Below are 19,602 nucleotides of genomic sequence, written 5' to 3'. Positions count from 1 at the left end.
CTTGGTTGCCCCGCAGCATGTGGGATCTTAGTTCCCCGACCACGGATCGAACACACGTCCCTGCATTGGAAGGCGGATTCTTCACCGCTGGACCACCAAGGAAGTCCCAGATTAAACATTTGTCCTTACTTTGTCAGAAATATCCAGAGTTTATTATTAAAGACTGGAACAGATTGTGCCCCTTCAGCATTGTCTACAACTAAGTACCTACTGTTTACTAGGCAGTGGTCATATTCTACCTCATGTGTTCTCTCTCTTTAATTCTCATAACAGCCTTTAGAGGTATTTTCAGTTTACATATGAGGAAATTAGTTGTTTGCCAAAGATAACAGCACTGGTATGTGCTGAAACAAGGACCCAGCATCAGATTTCTTTGGCGCTAAAACCCAGATTCTTTATAAATTATACCGTGCTATCTTTTGGGTGAAAATTGATTGATGTAGAAATAACAATACCAATATGGTAGGAAAAGGGATAAATAATCTCATTAGAAGACTGGCTTTCCTTGCTAGCAACAGAGATTCTCTCCTACCTCTGCATCTGCTTGCTTATTATGCTACAGTGTTGGCACGTCTCTTGATTTTCGTGCCTTAATTTCTTCTGGGATAGTAAACTTACATATATATTCTGTGGGTTTAGGAGAAAGTTATTGTATGACGAAATTTTTTTGTTTTTTTTGTTTTTTTGCTGAAAGAAGAGCTATGAGGGAGAGGCTTTTCCGGTTTTGGCTCAAATGATTTAGAAATAAATTTTGTTTCATTCTTAAGCTCTTTTTGCAGAAAGTTGAAGTCTAGAGTAAATATCTCAGATTTTCCCATCATTGTGCTACTTAGTTGAGTCATTATGGCATGTGTTCAAACCATTCCAATTTAAAGATACCTTATTCAAAAAACAAAAACAATAAAGGATCTAAAATGAATGGTGCATAAATGTAAAAAATTTTTCCTCAGTCGATGAAGGGATTATAGAAACTGCTATGATATATTTACAAATATATCTTAATGTACCTAATTCTTACTATATAACCAAAAGAACCTCTGCCACTGGCTAGGAGTGAAGAGGATGCCTGGTCTAGTTTTTCCCGTGTAGAGACATTTCTTGCTTTGATTCCATAAACTGCGGATGGTAGTTGGTGGTTTGGTTTTCTAAAACCCATGCTGGGGATACAGAGAACAACTTTGTGAATACCAACTATTTGTTTTCCTCATAGTAGGACTCCCGTGATCCAAGTTTAATTAGACACAATTTTTTAATTTGGATTGTTTTTGCTTATTAATATACAAATGTATTTTGACTACCTAGTATCCATAAGTTGAATCCAGAGCGTTGAATTAATGCACTCCGAATTCCAGTTTTGAGTCTTTTCCTTTTTATGGTTTGTCTATATTCTAATGATTTAAGCCCTTACTGCCTCTTTTCTAATTATTTTAATCTTCCAATAACTTGTTGGCATTTCTTCAAAATATAAGTAACATATTTAAGTTAGTATAAACTGGAGTGCATTTAGAATTAGATTGTCTTCTCTTCAGCATTTGCATAGATGATTATATGTATGAAATCACATTATTTTGCCACTTACAAAGCAGAACTTATATTTGAGTGTTTTAACAGCTTTATTGAGGTATAAGTTACATACCATAGAATTTATTTATTGAAAGTATAAAATTCAGTGATTTTTAGTAAATTTACAGAGTATGCAACCATCAGCATGCTCAAGTTTTAGAACATTTCTGTAACCTCCCAGAATTCCCTTGAACCTAAATATTTGTATTTAATCCCAAGCCCTAGCCACAGGGAACCCCTGATCTGCTTTCTGTTTTTAAATTTGTCTTTTTCCTAGAGGTTTCATGTAAATGGAATCAGACAATGTATAGTCTTTTGCATCTGTTTTCTTTCACTTAGCATGTTCTTTTTTTATACATATATATATATCAATTTATTTATTTTTGGCTGCGTTGGATCTTCGTTCCTACGCGCGGGCTTTCTCTAGTTGCAGTGAGGGGGGGGTTACACTTCCTTGCAGTGCTCAGGCCTCTCATTGCGGTGGCTTCTCTTGTTGCGGAGCACGGGCTCTAGGCGTGTGGGCTTCAGTAGTTGTGGCACGCGGGCTCAGTAGTTGTGGCTCACAGGCTCTAGAGCGCAGGCTCAGTAGTTGTGGCACATGGGCTTAGTTGCTCCACTGTATGTGGGATCTTCCCAGACCAGGGCTCGAACCTGTGTCCCCTGCATTGGCAGGCATATTCCTAACCACTGCGCCACCAGGGAAGCCCACTTAGCATGTTCTTGAGGTTCTTCCATGTTGTAGCATATATTAATATTGTGTTCCTTTGTGTTGCTAAATAGTATTCCATTGTATGGATATACCACATTTTGTTTATCTATTCACCAATTGATAGACATTTGAATTGTTTTCTGTCTTTGGCTGTTAAACTGCTGCTATAAGTAATTGTGTGCAAGTTTTTTTTGTGGATATATTTTTTCTCTTGGTTAGATTCCTAGGATCAAATTTGTTATCTCCTTTAAGCATAGAGTTTCTTTCCTTTTTGCCTACTTGTCTTTAAAATAAAGGCATTGGATTCCCGCTCCTCCCCGCCCCCCTCATTTCTTTCCTTTTTTCTCCATTCTTCTTGCCCAGGGAGCACAATACTTGGGAACCTGAGAAAAACTTGGATTGCCCTGAACTAATTTCTGAGTTTATGAAAAAGTATAAGAAGATGAAGGAGGGTGAAAATAACAAACCCAGGGAGAAGTCAGAAGGTAACAAGAGGAAATCCAATTTCTCAAACAGTGCTGATGATATCAAATCCAAAAAAAAGAGAGAGGTAAGCTTTATTTCTCCTTTTTCCCCCCGCAAACTATTATTCTGCCTCCCCCAATACCCCTCCTCCCAAAACAAGGGCATTATTTTGGTTATTTCTGTTCTAAGGATGGCCTGCAAAGTAAATTGTTGAACAAAAGAGCTTCCAGGAAGACATGTTGATCGACCACAGCGCCCCCTCCTGGATGAGTGAGAAACGTAATATGTGTTCTCTGAATTGCGTTAGGGTGGCAAAAATAAATCCCGTAAAACATTCAGCCACTCTGTGCCTTATCCATGAATAAGTGGCTAATTATCTTAGAGAGGGAGAGTCTTTGGTGAATTTTTTAAGGATATAAAGGAGCTTTTTAAAAGCTTCACTTTTCTTTTGTTCCAAAGGTAGCACTTAATTTCAACCCTTTATAGTCTTTCTTTTTTTAATTAAGGTGAAATACACATAAAATACAATTAACCATTTTAAAGTGAACAGTTCAGTGGCATGTATATTCTCTTTTGATCCTATTATATTTTTATATACTCTAAATAAATTAATTTTCATCTTCCTTTTGAATCTTCTTATTGTTCAGTTTGGAAAAATGTGTTTATGAAATTTTGGTTTGATTCAGTTGCCTTAATTCTTCTGAATTTTAGCTCTCAAGTAACTAGCCATAAGCAGTTATTGCCTCTCTCCTTTTTTCATATATATCTTTTCCATCTGGGCACACATATACACATACCCCACCCCTCAGCTTCCACTCCTTTCATTTATTTCAAGGTTTTGAAGCCTTTTGTGGTGAAGGATGTACTGTACCCTTAAAGTTTAATAAAATAAAAGCGTAAGTCTGCTTCTGAATCTTCTAGCATCACTGCCATAAGCATCCTTATTTATCTTCATTCTCCTTGGATACCCATCTTTCTAGAGCATCAGTTCTCAGCCCTTGCTGCACATTAGGATCATGGCAGGGGACTGGGGGGTTGCTTCAAAAACCTCCAGTGCCCAAGATGCACCCCAGACCAATTAAATTCAGATTTCTGTGGGTCGGACCTAGGCATCAGTATTTTCTAGAGACTTAACACAAGTGATTCCTGGTCTCCTGAGGAAAGAAAATGGGAGACCAGCTTTCCAAAAAGAATTGAAATAAGAGTGAAAGATTGGAGGCTGCCAGTGAAAGTGGACTCTAGGTTTTTGTTTGTCTCCTTATTTGTTTCCCTAGTTAATTTTACGTTTTACAATCTCATTTTTTAAACTACCCTATTCTGGTGAGGTGTATATATCATTGTGATACAGTCTACTGGTAAATAATTTGAGAATGCCTTCCCTTCTCTAAGGAGCTAAGACTTGTTTCTTTCTTTTTTCCTTTTTTTTTTTAGCCCTTTGTATTCTGGCTCTTGTCATTTGATTCATTTTCTAGCTAAGTAAAAAGACCAAAAAACAACACAGCATAAGACTTCTGTAGCTATTTGTGACATATAGTGTGTATTGCCTCAACCTCAGGCTTCTGTCCTTTTCAAAAGGAGCGACCTGGCTTTGAGACGCTGGCCAGTGCAGAGAGTTTTGTTCCTAGGCCAGGTTCTGATGCTGCTGACCTTCAGAACCACCCCACGTGTCCCTTACATTGTAATGTTCATCTGGGGCCCCGACAGCATTCTCAGCAGTGCTGGCGGCTGTCAGGTAGGCAGCTGGGAAGATAGGTGATTGTATATCTTAAAGGTGCAGGAGGGGATTTCGTTTCTTTCTTTAGACCACTGCAGAAGAAATTTGTTAGTCGGCATTATGCCTGATTTAAGATTACCGCCTGTGTAATGATTTTAGCATTTTCCTCACCTCGGCTCCTTTTCAGCAGCGTGAACAATTTTCTTCCCTTCCCTCCCTATGTGGCAAACTGTTTTCAGCCGCCAGCTATGATTTACAACTTAGTTTGTGCACCAGCATTCCAGCTGTGAGCAGCTGTGTGCACATCTGGGAACCTCCTCCCTTTAAGCACCCCCCCAAAAGAGGCTATGCTTTTGAGTCTGTATGTCCCCTGATTCATGCATGGAATTTCCTTCCCAGTGTGGGTTCTGGTATCTTTGGGGACCACCTGGACGCTGAATGTATTTCTCAGAAGAAAGCAAGGTGAATGTCAGATCAAAGAGATTTTATCATGAAAATCAGACAGTGATTTAGTTCACTTGGGCAGTCCTTCTGAATCTTTTTTTGTGTTGCCACTAGATAAGTGGCATTAGCCTCCATAATGAGGTTTTTAAAATTACCTGGTTTGTATAAAATTTCACTATTTTGCTCTCACCAGTGCCATCACACCTGAATCAGACCCTATGCTCCTTATCTAGATTGCAGTTTGACCAAGTTTGAATAATCCCCTACGGAATTATCAGTTTGTTTTAAATCACTGTCCAGTTCTGCTCTCTAAAGCTAATGACTTATCTCCATCAGGAGGGGATAGGCACAGATCAGGGCCTCTTCCCCAAGTGTGTGGGTATTACAGTATGTGAGCGCTGAAAGAAATTTGCTATTTTATGGTAGTGCCTTGAATCATTCTTATCTCTTTTCTTTCATAAATATAGATGACTATGTGAAAAGAAGTATTAAAAATATTGGTCAGTGTTAGGTGAACTAAAAGTCTAGAGAATAAAGATTGAGAGGTGGTATATTTGAAGTTTATAAAATGAAAAAGGATTTAGTTCAGGTGGGCTTGTTTATCATCTGAGAAGCAACAGTTTAGGGGTAGTCCATTTATCATATCAAGGAGATTAGATTAGGGGATTAGAGAAGTTCCTAGATGATGACTCCAGAATATTTTAAGGGATATTACGAAGTTTTAAGGACCACTCCTAATCCTTTGAAGGAATACTTGAAGGACAACTGCATCTTCCTGCCGAATTATCTCTTAGCATTATTGTCACTGGCTGACCCAGTATTGTACTTAAGTTCTAAGAACTTTATGAATTGGGTGACAAAAATGGTATCCGGTGATATTAACTTAGGTTGTGCTTTGTTGAGCTGAGAAATGGGGAGGTTTTTTACTCTTATCTCCAAGCTGTAACCTTTCTTCATCTTCTGTTTATAGCAGAGCAATGATATCGCTCGGGGCTTTGAGAGAGGATTGGAACCAGAAAAGATCATTGGGGCAACAGATTCCTGTGGCGATTTAATGTTCCTAATGAAATGGTGAGAGAGATTGGGCCTCACTCTGCGATTGTGTTTCTTTGCCAGTGGCTTGCATTCGTATGGAGGATAGGGAGGGAAGACTGAGTATTCCCCAACTAAGAATTTTGATCGTCACTGATCTAAATTGTTAACTGATACCACCTGTCAGTATTAAATGGGAATTATGGTTCAGAATGGATTTAAGACATTGTAAAGCTTTGGTATTAAGCCAAATTATATTAGCCCACATACCAGAGGATGGTAGAATTGAGGTAGGAAGCATATAAACGTGACCTAACCGTTTATTTACACAGTTCTGAATCATTTACCGTCACACCATGAGCCTGTGGCCAAGGAATAGGAGTTGAGTGAGGCTTTCTGCCATCGCTGAAGACAAAGACCACTGAATAATGTCTAAAAGAGAAAAATAATGTTAACAAAAAGCATTAAGAATAACACTAGCCAAAGCACAAGTTATTTCATCCGGTAGAGGGAATGGCTCTTAAAGGAAAGTGTGGTTACTTCCCTTCAATTTGGTTTCTTAAAGACGAAGTGATTTATGGTGTGGCCCTCACTACCTCTCTGTTTCCAAGTGTTGTGGGCTTGTGATTTAAGTTTGGTCTCTAAATAGAGGGTTCATGCTACAGTGCCACAAAGTAAGCTAATTACATTAAAAGTTGTAGTCAAGAGGTTTAATATTTTATCTGATCGAAATTTTGCTGGTAAATTACCCAGAAGTCTATATTTGAAGAATCACTATACTCTGAAGTAAGGAGCTGTATTGACTGCTTTTCTCACTCAGCCATATATGGGACTTATGATTTACATTCACATATTAACTAGCTTTTTCGACCACAGTCCAAATTTGGGTAGCTGCTCTAAGCTGTGTGTTTTCCCCCTCCTCTTCTCATCCATAATGCTCACCTCTATGAATTCAACATCTCCGTTTTCTAGAGAAGGAGTTAGTTGTCTTTGCTCACATCTCAGTGGAATTTTAATTAAAAAATTTTTTTTTCTTGATTTGGAATCCTGGTTAGTTAAGGAACTTGCTAGATTTTTTTGTTATACTGGATAGTAGAGCGTGTGTAACTTGGGTACTTGAAATTTGCAGCTAATTCCTACATTTCATTTTAGTGACTAGATTTTACATTCATTGATGACTTAAATTTCTGTTTTCTTATTATTCCAATCCACAGTTCTGACCAAAAGGATGAGTGTTTAAAAAGGCCACAAGATGAGGAGGGTTAGGACCTTTTCATGATCCAGATGATCCAGAAACTGGATTGAGCAATTTATGCATAATCAATAGGGCTGAATGTAGGTTTGACTGTGTGTGCACTCACATGCTCATACACACAAATAAAAATTATGGGAGCAGAATTTATATAGTAGTTTAATTTTCAGCCTTTTGATTAAGCCTGCTGTTTTCGATCTATTCTAGCTGCAGACTTCTGTTTCTTTCTGATGTAGTGGTTAAATGATATTTACTAACAATTTGATTCATTTACTTAAATTTCTCCTTGAAAGTGTGGAACTGTTAGGATCCTTTTCCCTTTGAAATCAAGATGGAGAGGAAATCAAGTCAGCTAAATCATAATTTAATAACATAAATCTATGTTTGGACAGACTCTCGCTCTTCCTCTCGTTCTAAGTCTCATATTCTTTCTCTCCAGGAAAGACACAGATGAAGCAGACCTGGTTCTTGCAAAAGAAGCTAATGTTAAATGTCCACAAATTGTGATAGCATTTTATGAAGAGAGACTGACGTGGCATGCATATCCTGAGGATGCGGAAAACAAAGAGAAAGAAACAGCAAAGAGCTAAAGGAGGGGGTGGTCTCTGCCATTTCTCTTTGTACATAATACATTCACCTCCCTGCCTCCTCTCCCTCTACCCACCCCCTTCTATCCTAAACACATCCATAAAAAATGTGCTTATCACTGTGCTCCACAGGAGAAATGTTGGTATTGGTTCTCTTGTAACATAACTGATGGTCTGATTCATGATAAGTGTCTCTCTGTGAAGACCAGGCATTTACATACTGTGTGTAATTCTCACCATTTTTTCCTTTGCCCTGCTCTCTTCCTTCTGCTCCCCTGTGACCTCAAGATGAGTTTTAACTTTTTAATCACCTTAGAGTCTTGATCTTTTCAGGGTTGGTCGCTTTTTAGTGGGGGATTTTGTTATAATGATGCTGAATTTTGGTTTCTTTCTTTGGCTCTTAGAACATGTTGATGACCAGCTAGGCTTTGTTTTGAGATGTTGGGTTGGAAAAGATTGGCTTTTTAAAAAGCCAATAGCAACTGCCTACCTGTTGGGGCTTTCCCAACCTCATTCAGCTCTACCCAGGAGAATACAGGGTTCCTCGTGTGGTCTTCTGGGCCACCCTCTGTTGTTCATCCTCACCCATCCTCCCAGAATAGCTCCATCCTTTGGAGGGCTTGAAATTTTACATTCAGATTTGTCAAGGCACTCCTTTTAGCCCCAGGACTTTTGGCCTTGTTTCTTAGCAATCCCTGGTTCTGCTCCTGCAAGTTGGTGTAGTCTGTCATAAAATGACAAGATTATTGACTGTGGAGATTTGTAGCTATTAGTACATGAGGATGACGGGGTAGGATACAATTGTCTTTATTATCACATATGGTATATATGTATTATTTCCTTCCATCCCTCCCATTTGGATTATCTATTTATGTAGGTGTGAGTGACTGCCTGGTGCTTGCTTGTGCCAAGGTGCTAGGCACCCTCCAGCCCTGCCAACTTTTGTGGCCTCCCAAAGCATTCCTGTTACCAAAGAGGCTTCAAACCTGACCCTCACTTCTCAGTGGACCCAAGTTTCCCTCCATGCCATTATTTTCAGTGGGGAATTCTTAGAGGGGAACCATTGGCCACAGCATCAATTTTAAATATTCATAGTGTTTATAATCATAAATTTCCTGCTTTAATGACTCCTGGATTTGCCACCAAGAGTCCCCAAAGTATTAATGCTCTTCCCTTTCTCCACCCTCAAACTCTTAGTTGTATCTTTTTTTTTTTTAATGCATTTCCATGGAAGACTATCAACCTCAGAGAGTGACAGGCCCCGGCAGTAGCATGTTGACACGACCTCTCCCTACTCAGCAAAATACTTCCCTTTTGGCTTCTTCCTGCTTTACCATTATATTGAGAGATTATTTTTCTGATTATATTCTCTGCCTTTGTTCCCCAAGAAACGCCCTACTTCTCGTTACCCTTTTTTTCTTGTAGTTGAAGGGAGCTAGAGAATCAAGACTAAAAGTAAGGAAATAACAGGGTTTTGAGCATCCTTGTCCCAGCCCAAAGCTGAGGAGATAAGAATAAATGCTTGAAATAGCCTTAACTCTAGAGTTCACCAGCCATTGAGGTTTTTGTGGTTGCTTTTGATTTTTAAAACATATAGCTGTCTGGCCAGGAGCATTCAACCATTTCTAGATTATTCAGAGTAACAAGGGGAATGGAGAGATTGCTCCAGTCCACAGATGAGCCGAATAATATGCAAATCATATACCCATTCATAGCATTTGTTAACATTGCTTCCCTGCTCAGCTGCTGATTGAATTCTGTGTGGTTGTATAAATTATGTCAAAAATTGTACTGCACGGTTGAGAAGACAGCTGTTGCTGCGGTGACATGACAGACTGGAACAATGAAGCTTTTGGTTTCAGCCATCCAGGAAAATCCTTCTGAATGGTAATGTGATTGGGTGAGAACTCATAACCCATACTCAAGTGGGTAGGGGTTTTATCTCCATCTTCCTTAACTCTCTGAAGGAATTAAAGGCCTAGATCAAGTGCTGGATAGTTGACAGTTGTTAGTACTTAATCTGATGGGCATCTGAAAGAAAGGATAGTCAGAAAAGAGATTTTTCATACAAGTAACTAAGGATATCCATTAGGGTATACTAGAATAGGACAGAAGTAGGCCAGAGCCACTGAGGAAGTGATCCGGGTCTCTAAGTTTGCAGGTGGAGAAAATGACAGCTTATCCATGTAGCCAGTGTGTGTCTCCCAGGAGCAGTGGGTATGTAAGCAAAGTACAGTGACCATATTTTTAGAGCCCAAATCTAGCCTGTGGACAAAGAACACGATCGAAGTATTTGGTACTAAGATTGGTCTTGAGAAACGTGGGACACATGGTTGCCAGGGTTATAGGTAATACGTAAGGCATTCATCAAAATCTGATTTCTTTTAACAAAAAAACCCCCAGTATCATCTACTACTCATCACCCCTTTAATACTTCAGTCTTCGCTCCATTCATCTTTTTCTTTCCACAGTTTACTGAATCATGGTCTTGTACTGAGTGCTGCCCAAACAACTTGTTCTCTCCCTGCCTACCCACTGCTACTTCTGTAGGAACGGAGGGAGCCAGAGGCCAATACTGATCTCAGCCCTCAGCAGAAAGGAGACGGATGCCTGCCTGTTCCTTTGACATTTGTTAGTGCTGAGTAGCTGTCCAGGCCCTTGGAGGATTGCAGCCTCAAAGAGAAACCTGCATTCATGGGGCTTTCTCTTCTCAGAAGAGTTAGTGGCCCTGGGCTAAGCACTCTTAAACATCTAGGTCTCAGATGCTCAAAGTATATTTTTCCTATGTTAAGTCCTCTTTCAAAACATCTTTCTAATGCTGAATGTTTTCTTGTAATCAACATTCAAGGATTTATCTTTCCTGAGAATGTAGCAGAGCTTTGACCAGCAGAGTCTACCAAGGTCAGCATAGCTGCTTTTCTGAGCCCTGGGCTGGGCGGATCCCCTCACATTAAGATCAGCTGTTAGAGAACATCAACCCTGATGGAAGCACCCATTTTTAACCTGGAGAGAGCTATATCATTTTTCCTCCTGCAGTCCAGTTTTCATCTGCTCAAGGGAGCATTTGGACCTGTGGTGTTCCTTAGTGCTTGAAAGTCTATGGTCCTTGGCTGGCCCCCAGCCATATATCCGTACTACTTTTTTTTGTTGAAGAAAAGTTGGTCTTGTTCCTGTAGTTCCTGCAGTTTTAGATTCTTCTTAACTTAACTCTTCGTACTTATGCTGTAGCCTCCCCGCAATCCAATTTCCTTATCTTTAGGCCAAATCCTTTGGCCTCAGGGAAGGTGCCTGTGATTTTCATCTTGTGGTTTTGTCTGATCTGTGTGTAGCCCAACTTACCTAAGGTACAGTGAGGGATCAGAGGGATCCGTGTTTGGGCTGGGGAGTGATTGTTTTTGCCCTTAGGGTTCAAATTTGAGGGCCTAAGATAAGTTTGCAGTGACCTGAGAACTTCAGGAAGGGTTCTATCATTAGATTTGAAATGTGGAAATGGTTTCTCACAAATTAGGTCAAAGGAAAAGCTCATTTTGCACCCATGACTCCATCCTTTTGGTTTAGGTTTTTAGAGTGTTGAGATCTGTACCTTTGTAATTAGACCACCAAGCAAGCATACCTGTGTCAGGGCAGAGAGGGGAAAGGTCTGGACCCAGTGTATTTCAGTTTCATTTTGGCTTTACCACTAATCATAAAAGTTACGTTTTCAAAAATAGAGATGTTACCAGCCTTGCCCCCAAGAGCACATGCTCAGAATTGCCACCCCCCCACCCCCAACTAATCATGGTGGATTTGTATTGAGCCATCCACATTCCAGCCACCTTAGTGTAAATCAACATGCATTTCATTCAACGGACATTTTTTGACCCTGGGGATACCAAGTTCAAAAAGATGCAGTCCCTGACCTCAAAGAATTTTCATACAGGTGTGGGATGAACTATTAATAGTTCATTGTAATAAATGCTACAAATAGGCACACATTTTATATTAGAGCTCAGAGACAACTAACTGGTTAGTATAGTTTGTGGCCCTAAAGTAGGAGGGTGACAACTGGTTCGTGTGTAGAAAAGACATGACCTTGGATGAATTGAACTAACTGGCCACAGATGGACCACAACAAGGGGCTGTTTTATTCTAGAAAATAAAGATAACAGGTTTGGTTAGAGATGCTACTACGACAGAAAGGTGAGTGGAGGTTGAGAACCCCTGGCTTCAGTCCCTATTTGAGGCTCTTTGCCACAGTATTTAACGGTAGTTAATCCCTGCTTGTGGAAAGTATTAACTATGTTGCAGATCCAGTTATGTGTTGTTACTTTATTGTGGGTTCTGTAAAATGTATTCCTTGTGGATATTTTATCAGTGTTGCTCACACCTTTTTTTTCAGTTTCTCATCCCTTTTGAAGGAATTAACATGAGGCTGGCTTGAAGCCTAAAACAGGGACATACTTTCCAATGACAAGATTCGCAAAAAAAAAAAAAAAAAAAAAGGCTTGGGACACGTAACACCTGGGCATCTATTCTGGGCAGTGTAGTTTTATTTAATACCTCAAGATGGTGATTTCTAAGCAGAGACTTGTGTCAATTATGTGGAAACCTCTCCCAGAAATACACATGACCCAGAGTTTCGGATTTAATCAGGCTAGGGAGGTCCAGGGTGAGGCCTAACCCTGTTAAGAAACAGTCTGACCTTAAGAAATGTCCTAGTTCTGACCATGTGACCACAGGAAAAATGCTACTTTTCTCTGCCTGCATAATTGAGAGTTGGATAATTGAAAGCTTACTGAAGTGTGAAGGTTCTTTGGATACCTTCATAAAAATTCTAGTTTCTTTTTGCTTGCGCTGGATTTCTTGGATTTTAAACTACCTCATCTCGTCTTTTTCGAGTTACTTCAGCTTGTCGTTGCCACTTGAACATCATGCTTGACTGTGGTGGTTTTCTAAGATGGAATGTTTCCTATTCGTTGAGAGCATGTTTTCTTGCCTTTTATCCTGATCTGCATTTCACCTAACATCATCTCATTTTGCTCCTCTGTCAGAGAAATATTTTAAGATAGTTTAAAATCTTGGTTCATGGGAAGAAAGTGACCCTCCAATGCTATATTTGTCTCTGAGGTCAGTGAGAGAAGGAGTTAAAACAAGGTGGTGGGGGAAGGGACAGAACCTGCACTGGAGGCAGCCGACAGGGGAAGAGCCATTAATTAAAACAATTTCAAAGTCAACTGATTGTGATCATTAATGTCACAATAGATCAAAACCTAATTATCACTGCCTAGGTAAGAGCCATCAGTATTAATCAGAAAATCTAATAGGAAACTATTATCAAGAAATTAGGCCAAATTGAATGCAATGAACTTCTTGCCATTCTCTCTCCTCTCCTTTTTTTCTCTTTTCTTTTTTTTTAATTTGGCGATGTCCCCTGGCATTGGCAGGTGTGACCCTCAGTTGACTCAGGCCCCAGTGGCCAGTTTGTCATGCTTTTTGAGAAATTCCAACACAGACTGAACCTGAACTGTCACTGCTGTTTTAATCAGTCTTGAACTTTCTCATCACCTGGTCTTACCCAGTGTGATCAGCCATCAATGAAAAAAGGTTTATATTTAGGTCTTGGAATGGTTGGTCCTTCCTGGAACTAGAGCATCCCTGGTGAACATTATACTGTGTGTGTTGATAAATCATTCTTCGAGCTTCTGAGGTACGTAGGGTCCTGTTGCTCTGGCTACTGCAAGTAGATATGGAGGAAAGGAGGGGCTTCCTGCCTGGAGATCCTTCCAGAAGACCTTAGAAGATAGAGTTTCATCATGTCACGGCCCTTTTAAGGCTCAAGTCACTGTTTTGCAGTTTCCAGGAGCTTTAGTATTTGATTCTAAACCAGGACTGGCTGTGGGTTTAGTTTTTTTCCCCTTAGTTTTAGGGTAAGGGTCATAGTGATTTCTACCAGAATCCAGTGTAAATCCAAAGGAGGGGGGAAAATGTTTTTTCTTTTGCCTTTCTTTTGTTAAAGATTTATGCCTCTGGCAGGAGGTAAGAATATTACAAGTGTCTTCTGACTAGTTATAGAGATCACTTTATACCCTCTCCCTGAATGGAAAAGTAAGTGTCACCGTCTGTATCCTTAACTGTTTTTGAAGATACTGCAACTCCTGAGGTTGAGCTGAGGCAGAAGGGGTGGAAAGATGCTGGCCTTGGGTATTGTGGGGAGGGATGAGTGGCAGCAGGGGGTGTTTGGTGGTGCTGGGGTTCCTAGCTTAGCCTGTAGAGAGTGTTGCTGCTGCCACCGCAGTTGCTGGCCTTTCCCCACCAACCTGGGAGCTCAGAGCACTACCCAGACCACCACTGAGGGAGTTGTTCTTAGCTTTCTGCTTGAGTGTGGTCTTGCTTCACTCTGAATTTTAGGAATTTGGGTTACTCAGTATAGAACTTTGAGAAATTGGTGTGACTTAGTCCTTCACCTCTTAGGGTAAAGTGAGTATTTCTTTACAAAAGAATTCATGCCCTTAATGTTTAAAATGTAATTTTATTTTCAAGACACCCATTAACACATGACTTTCAGAAGCAGCTTGTTTCTTCTCCAAGGTTCCTTGCGTCATGCTAGATAAATAATGGGCCATCAGTTAATACTTGTGGGTTGATTGAGTTCATCTGGTTTGCAGGGTGAGGTGTGCTACCGGCTTCCTTTTGCTCCCCGGTGCGCTCTAAGATGTAAAATGCTCCGGGGAGTGGACAGGAATTGAGTGGATGCTGACTATGGTGCCAACCTCCTCAACTGATTCATAATGGCTGACCTTGGGCAAGTCACTCCTTTCAATGCCTCAGTTCCCCATCTGTCAAATGGGGGTAATAATACTGACCTACCTCACAGGGGTGTTGTGAGGCATTGTAAATCAAAGCTGATAGAATACTTGAGGGTCCTCGACGGAGGATGCCCTGAGCTGGTGTCTAGGCCTGCCATAGGCTTTTGTCCTCACTGAGCTGTCCCAAGGTTGGAACTACTTAGTGACCTTGGCAAATTCTCTGCCCCCCCACCCCTCATCAAAGCTGCTAGTTCAGATGTTGACAGTGTTTCCATGAATGTTGAAGTCTTAATAGTCCAGACTTAACTTAGGATGTTACGGGGGAAGGCACTTAGTATATTTTATGTCTTGCATCCACAAAGAGGCTGTTTGAGACCCAAGAGCATTGCATTAGGGAATCAGGGATGCTGCTGCTTTCTCTGCTGGTTGGGAGTTAAGGTCCCATACCCCGTGGGCTTGGAACAGACTTGGGTTGTCTCAGGAGCAAAGCACACACAGTGGGTTTGATTTATATCTTGGCTTGCTGCTCCCTGAACTGATCCCAGGACAGCTGGGTCACTTCACCCCTTCGTGGTATCTGTACCCGAGCCTTTGCCTCCCCATAGGAACCAGCTGGTTCAATAAACATAACCACTTCCTCCATCCCCCACCAAAAAAGAGCCACATTGGAAAATTGTTTTTCTAGAGATAAGCTTAACACTCAGAATTGGGCATTGATGCTCCTGAAAGCTTCATCCAGTTTACTGTATTCAGCATCTGTCATCTCTTTCTCGGTGTCCACCGCCTGAACCTGACTTTGACCTTTTTTCCCTCTGGTTTGGGAAAGCTTTGGACACTTTGTATTTGCCCAGGTGTGGGCCCAAGAGCCTTGCTCTCCATCTCAGTTTAGGGGCTCGGCTGGCTCCTCCTCCCAATAGGGCTCTTTCTCCTTTCCCTCTCCTTGGCCCTAGATGTGTAACCCCTGAAAAAGCACAAGGTCCTGGCCCCTTGCTGCGGTCACATTCTGGTTCTCAGTGTTTAGCGGACTCTGCCCCTCTGTTCACTGCGCTGGCGGCACCAGGCGGTTCTGTGGAGTCCTGGAGGATGGAGAGAGCACAGTCGGCCATCCTGCCAAGTAGCCAGGAGTTGATTTGCCCACGGCCACGGGCCTTCTCACCCCTTCCCACAGGATGGGATCTGAGAGACTCCAGAGGCTGGGTTTCCTTCAGCACTCGGTACCATCCTGAGTAGCAAAACAAGTCACACTTTGTAGCCAGATTTCTGAATGGAAAAATGGGAAATTGAATTCTCTATGGACCTTTTTGGTTTGTGGGGGAGTTTTGGTTGTGTTTCTTGGTTTTATTTCAGCCAAACATGTCTGCTTTTCTTTTTTTTTTTTTTTTAGGATAAGTGATATATATATATATGTTCGCCTTTTAAATGTAAATGTTTAAAAGTAGGCAATTTATGTGTTTCCACAACTGACATCTGATGCAGACCTCATTCTCTCCCCCTCTTCCACTCTCCTCTTTTCCCTCTTTTCATACTCTTGTATTGGTTCTAATAAATGGTTGCTTTTCAAATACGGATCCTGAGTGGTGGTTTCAAAAATCTGGGTCTTAACACTCCTTCGTTAATTTGGGCCCCGAATGTCATCCAGTGGCTGCACATGCGTTTGTGAAAGAGCTGAGAGACTTGGAGAACAAGGGCTTTTTTCTAAGGATTGTTGGTCTCTGACTTTGTGCAGATAGCCACAGGGTGGCGCAAGCCTGAGGGAATAAGAGAACGTGTATCCTGTTACCCGCTCCTTCCCTTAACCCCTTCAGACTGTATGCCTTCCTGGTCTTGGAGCTGGTGTCTCCTCGAAATGGCTCCGAGAATAAACATTAACCGTTAGGAACCCAGGGGACCACTAGAAAAGTCAGCCCCTGGTTATTAGAATTTGTGGAAAACCACATTGACAAACAATCTGAATCAGGTTTGAAAATCCCAATACATGTGAATTATATTTATGAGCTGTTTTGATTTTGATTTCACAAATACCAAAGAAACTGAAGATCTAATGATTATGGGTCATGGTGGGGGCAGTTGGAGGTTGGATTAGGAAGGAAAAAGAGTGTGTGGATAATCAAGCATTTATTGGGTGATACAAGCCTGATGCCGTTCTGAATCTAATGGATACGTGGGCAAAAACTCACAGAGGAGTGAGAAGTGAAGACGGAGGGATCCCAGAACCCAGACAGCCTCCCAGAGAGGCGCCTCCTCTCGTTTTCCACCATCTCTTATCTGCAATTCTCCCTCTTGTTTTCCCTTCTTGCTGCTGAGTTATAGGGTCTCCCCAGTCTAATCTCGTAAAGTCTTATGAAGACATCTGTAGGTTGGCTAGTTTAATGGTCCATGACCCCATAAACATGGGACAGGAGAGCCATTTGGTCCACTTCAGAGCCAGACCTTTCTGGACATTATTTATTTCCTACCTCTGAAGCCTGGGACTGCTCACCCCCTTCCCATCTTTTTCTAGCTCTCTCACCATTGTGCCACTCTGTCTCTGCCTTGGGCTCATCAGAAAGCACGACTCTGGGGTTTTGACACCCACTCCCACTCCTAAACAACTGTGTCTTGATCTCTGTTTCCCTCTGACGTGTCAGGGGATGTGCCTGCCTGGCCGTCACTCAGATGAGCTCCTCACCGCTCCGCACTCTTCTCCCGGGAGCCCTGCCTCTGTGTGCTGGGCTAGGCCCCCGCCGGCCGGTGGTGCCCTCCCTTTTGTCTCCGCCAAAGGGCCGCAGAGCTCACGGAAGTCCAGGCAGGCCCGACAGCCTGGGGAAAATGGAGGGTTGCAGTGTGGGAGTCTGCGCTTAGTCGGATGGCTGAGCGCACAGCTTGAAATCGCTCTGTTAGGAGGAAGCAGCCCCCCAGGCAGCCTCCGCCCTTTGGAAGGAGAGTGGCTACACAGAGGGGAGCCCATTACAGCCTGTGGGTACGCTGAGCTGATCCCCTGATCCCCGAGCCCGCCGTGTGACCTGGGGGGTGGATGGGGGACAAACAAAGCAAAGCTGGGCCAACGGGTGTGCGAGCGTGCCACACGGGTACGGTGCCCTCTGGTACTCCCGCAGAGCGGGGGGTAAAGGAAGAGTGAGAGCCCTCAGTGACTCCCCTGCATAAAGTCGTGCACACGGTGAAGACACGTGAATGGAAGGGTCTGGTTCTCAGCTCCGGGGCTCCTCAGCCTTTGTTTTATCCTCCCCTTGCTCTCCTGCTTCCCCCACCCCCTCTGCAGCTGTAACATCTTGCTTTCCAGGTGCCAGCTCCCTCCTCTCTCAGCTTCTGTCTTTATTTGTGCGTCTGTATTTTTTTACGGTTCCTCCCCTTTGTCTGCTCCATCGTGTGTGTTTTTCTCTTTGTCTTTTATTTCTTCTCATTTCTGGTCTCCGCACCCCATGTTCTCTCCACCCCCCTTCAAAGTCCATAAGCAGCCTCAATTTGGACATTTAATTTCAACCCCATCAAATTATTATCTTTCTTGCAACAACCTGAGACTCTTTACGAGCTCTTTCTACCCCACACCGCCTCTGGAAACAGGTGCATCTTTTTCTCCATATAACGTGATGCCGCCTCCCAGACTGGGGGAGGTGAGGTCGGCTCAGAGGCCTCGTGCCCCTTCTCAGCAGAGCCTTGTGCGATCATTTGGTTATGAGCCAAGGAGAGAGAAAGAGCTGCCGAGAATTGAGCTTGCTGGTAAATATGGGGGCTGCTGAGATGAAAAGGTTTGGGGTTATTATTGCACCCTTTCCTCTCCCTCCCCCTTCCTGCTGCTGCTGTCTTCTGGGGAGGGAAGCTGGTGGCGAGCCGAGGTATTGGCCACAGCTGCTGCAGCTTATGAAATTCTGCTTCTACATCTGCAGCAAGGGTGGGAGTGGGGGCAGGTGAGCTCTGCAGGGAAGGGGAGGAGGGCAGGGGCGCTAAACCCCTTGCCTGTGCTGTGTGGGAACGGCATGGACCATTCCTTCCTGCTACTTCCAATAACATTCAGCACCTCTCTATGCAGCCTGTTTCTGCCATAACTTCTCACCCCTGCTGTAACCCTCTGCTCCTTTCTGTTTCAACTCTTCCGGGCAGAAGCCTGGAGAGCCAGCTCTCAGAGACCTGAGCCTGACTGCTCCTTTGTCCTCTGTCACACACCCCCTTTCTCTAGTTCCTGCCTTACCACTCCAGACCTGTCTGCAGGAGAAGCTGGGTGGTAGAGGGGATGGAGCTGCTTCTTTGATCCCTGGGAGAGAACAGGGCTGGGGCTACCTGTTCCTCAGAGGGTATGGGGAGGGTGCAGGCACATCGGCTCCTAGACCAGGACACAGGATGCTCTGTCTTTCCACGTGTTCTCTACCCTTCTCTCCTCTCCCCAACTACCTGCCTCTCTCTGACTTTTTCTCCTGTTCATCCTTTCTCTGTTCCTGTTTTTCCCTTTTTTATCATCATTTCAGTTCCTTTTCCCTTTTTTCGCTCCCTGTTTTTTACTTCCATGTTACTAAGAGTAGAAGTAAGTAAGGGGGCTTGAGGAAAGGGATTGAGAGGGAAAGAAAAGTACACAGGTTTTTTTTTCCACTTCCCCTTTGGAGGTGTGGGGATGAGGAATATCGCCCATTTTTCTCTTTCTGGGGATTGAAGCATCTCTCCACCCTCAGCCCTTCTGATTTTCTCAGCAATGATGTCTAAAACAGGGATTCCTAACCTTGAAAAACAGTTTCTATTTTTATTGGTTTCTTTATGATTTTGTAGATGAGAGAAAACCTTGCCATCCCTACAAAGTCGGTTCACTGTGTGATATTTTTCCGTTAGAATGTTTAAGATGATCACTTTTGAGAATTTCATAACCCTCCTTGAGATGATTGGAGTCTGGGGTGTTGTAACAAGGCAGGAAATCACTGATTTTTAATGTCCAGCTAAGCCAATTGGATCCTTATTTCTGTGTGAATTTGTTGCAGCCTTTCAGCATGGGAGTAAAAACTTTCTTCTTGGGGGACTCTCGTTGCCCCATTCCTCAGCCTAGGGGATCATGGGGCAGGTCAAACCCA

General features: G+C 42.6%; 1 protein-coding gene across 5 annotated transcripts in view; it reads left to right on the top strand.

Moving 5' to 3' along the window:
• CBX5 (chromobox 5) overlaps positions 1-16,113 on the top strand; it is a 36,475-nt gene extending 20,362 nt beyond the window's left edge. For all 5 annotated transcript variants that reach the window (XM_082351145.1, XM_082351142.1, XM_082351143.1 and 2 more), the window contains 3 exons: positions 2,636-2,822; positions 5,866-5,966; positions 7,619-16,113. In XM_082351145.1, the coding sequence (XP_082207271.1) occupies positions 2,636-2,822; positions 5,866-5,966; positions 7,619-7,769 (439 nt within the window). In that variant the 3' untranslated portion in view covers positions 7,770-16,113. The remainder of the gene's footprint in view (positions 1-2,635; positions 2,823-5,865; positions 5,967-7,618) is intronic.
• Positions 16,114-19,602: the final 3,489 nt, after the last annotated feature.

Source organism: Balaenoptera borealis (genome assembly GCF_965194805.1).
Source record: "Balaenoptera borealis genome assembly, chromosome: 13".
NCBI classification, from domain to species: domain Eukaryota; kingdom Metazoa; phylum Chordata; class Mammalia; order Artiodactyla; family Balaenopteridae; genus Balaenoptera; species Balaenoptera borealis.
The sequence above is the reverse complement of the archived record's forward strand: the minus strand, read 5'-3'. Positions and strand labels throughout refer to the sequence as shown.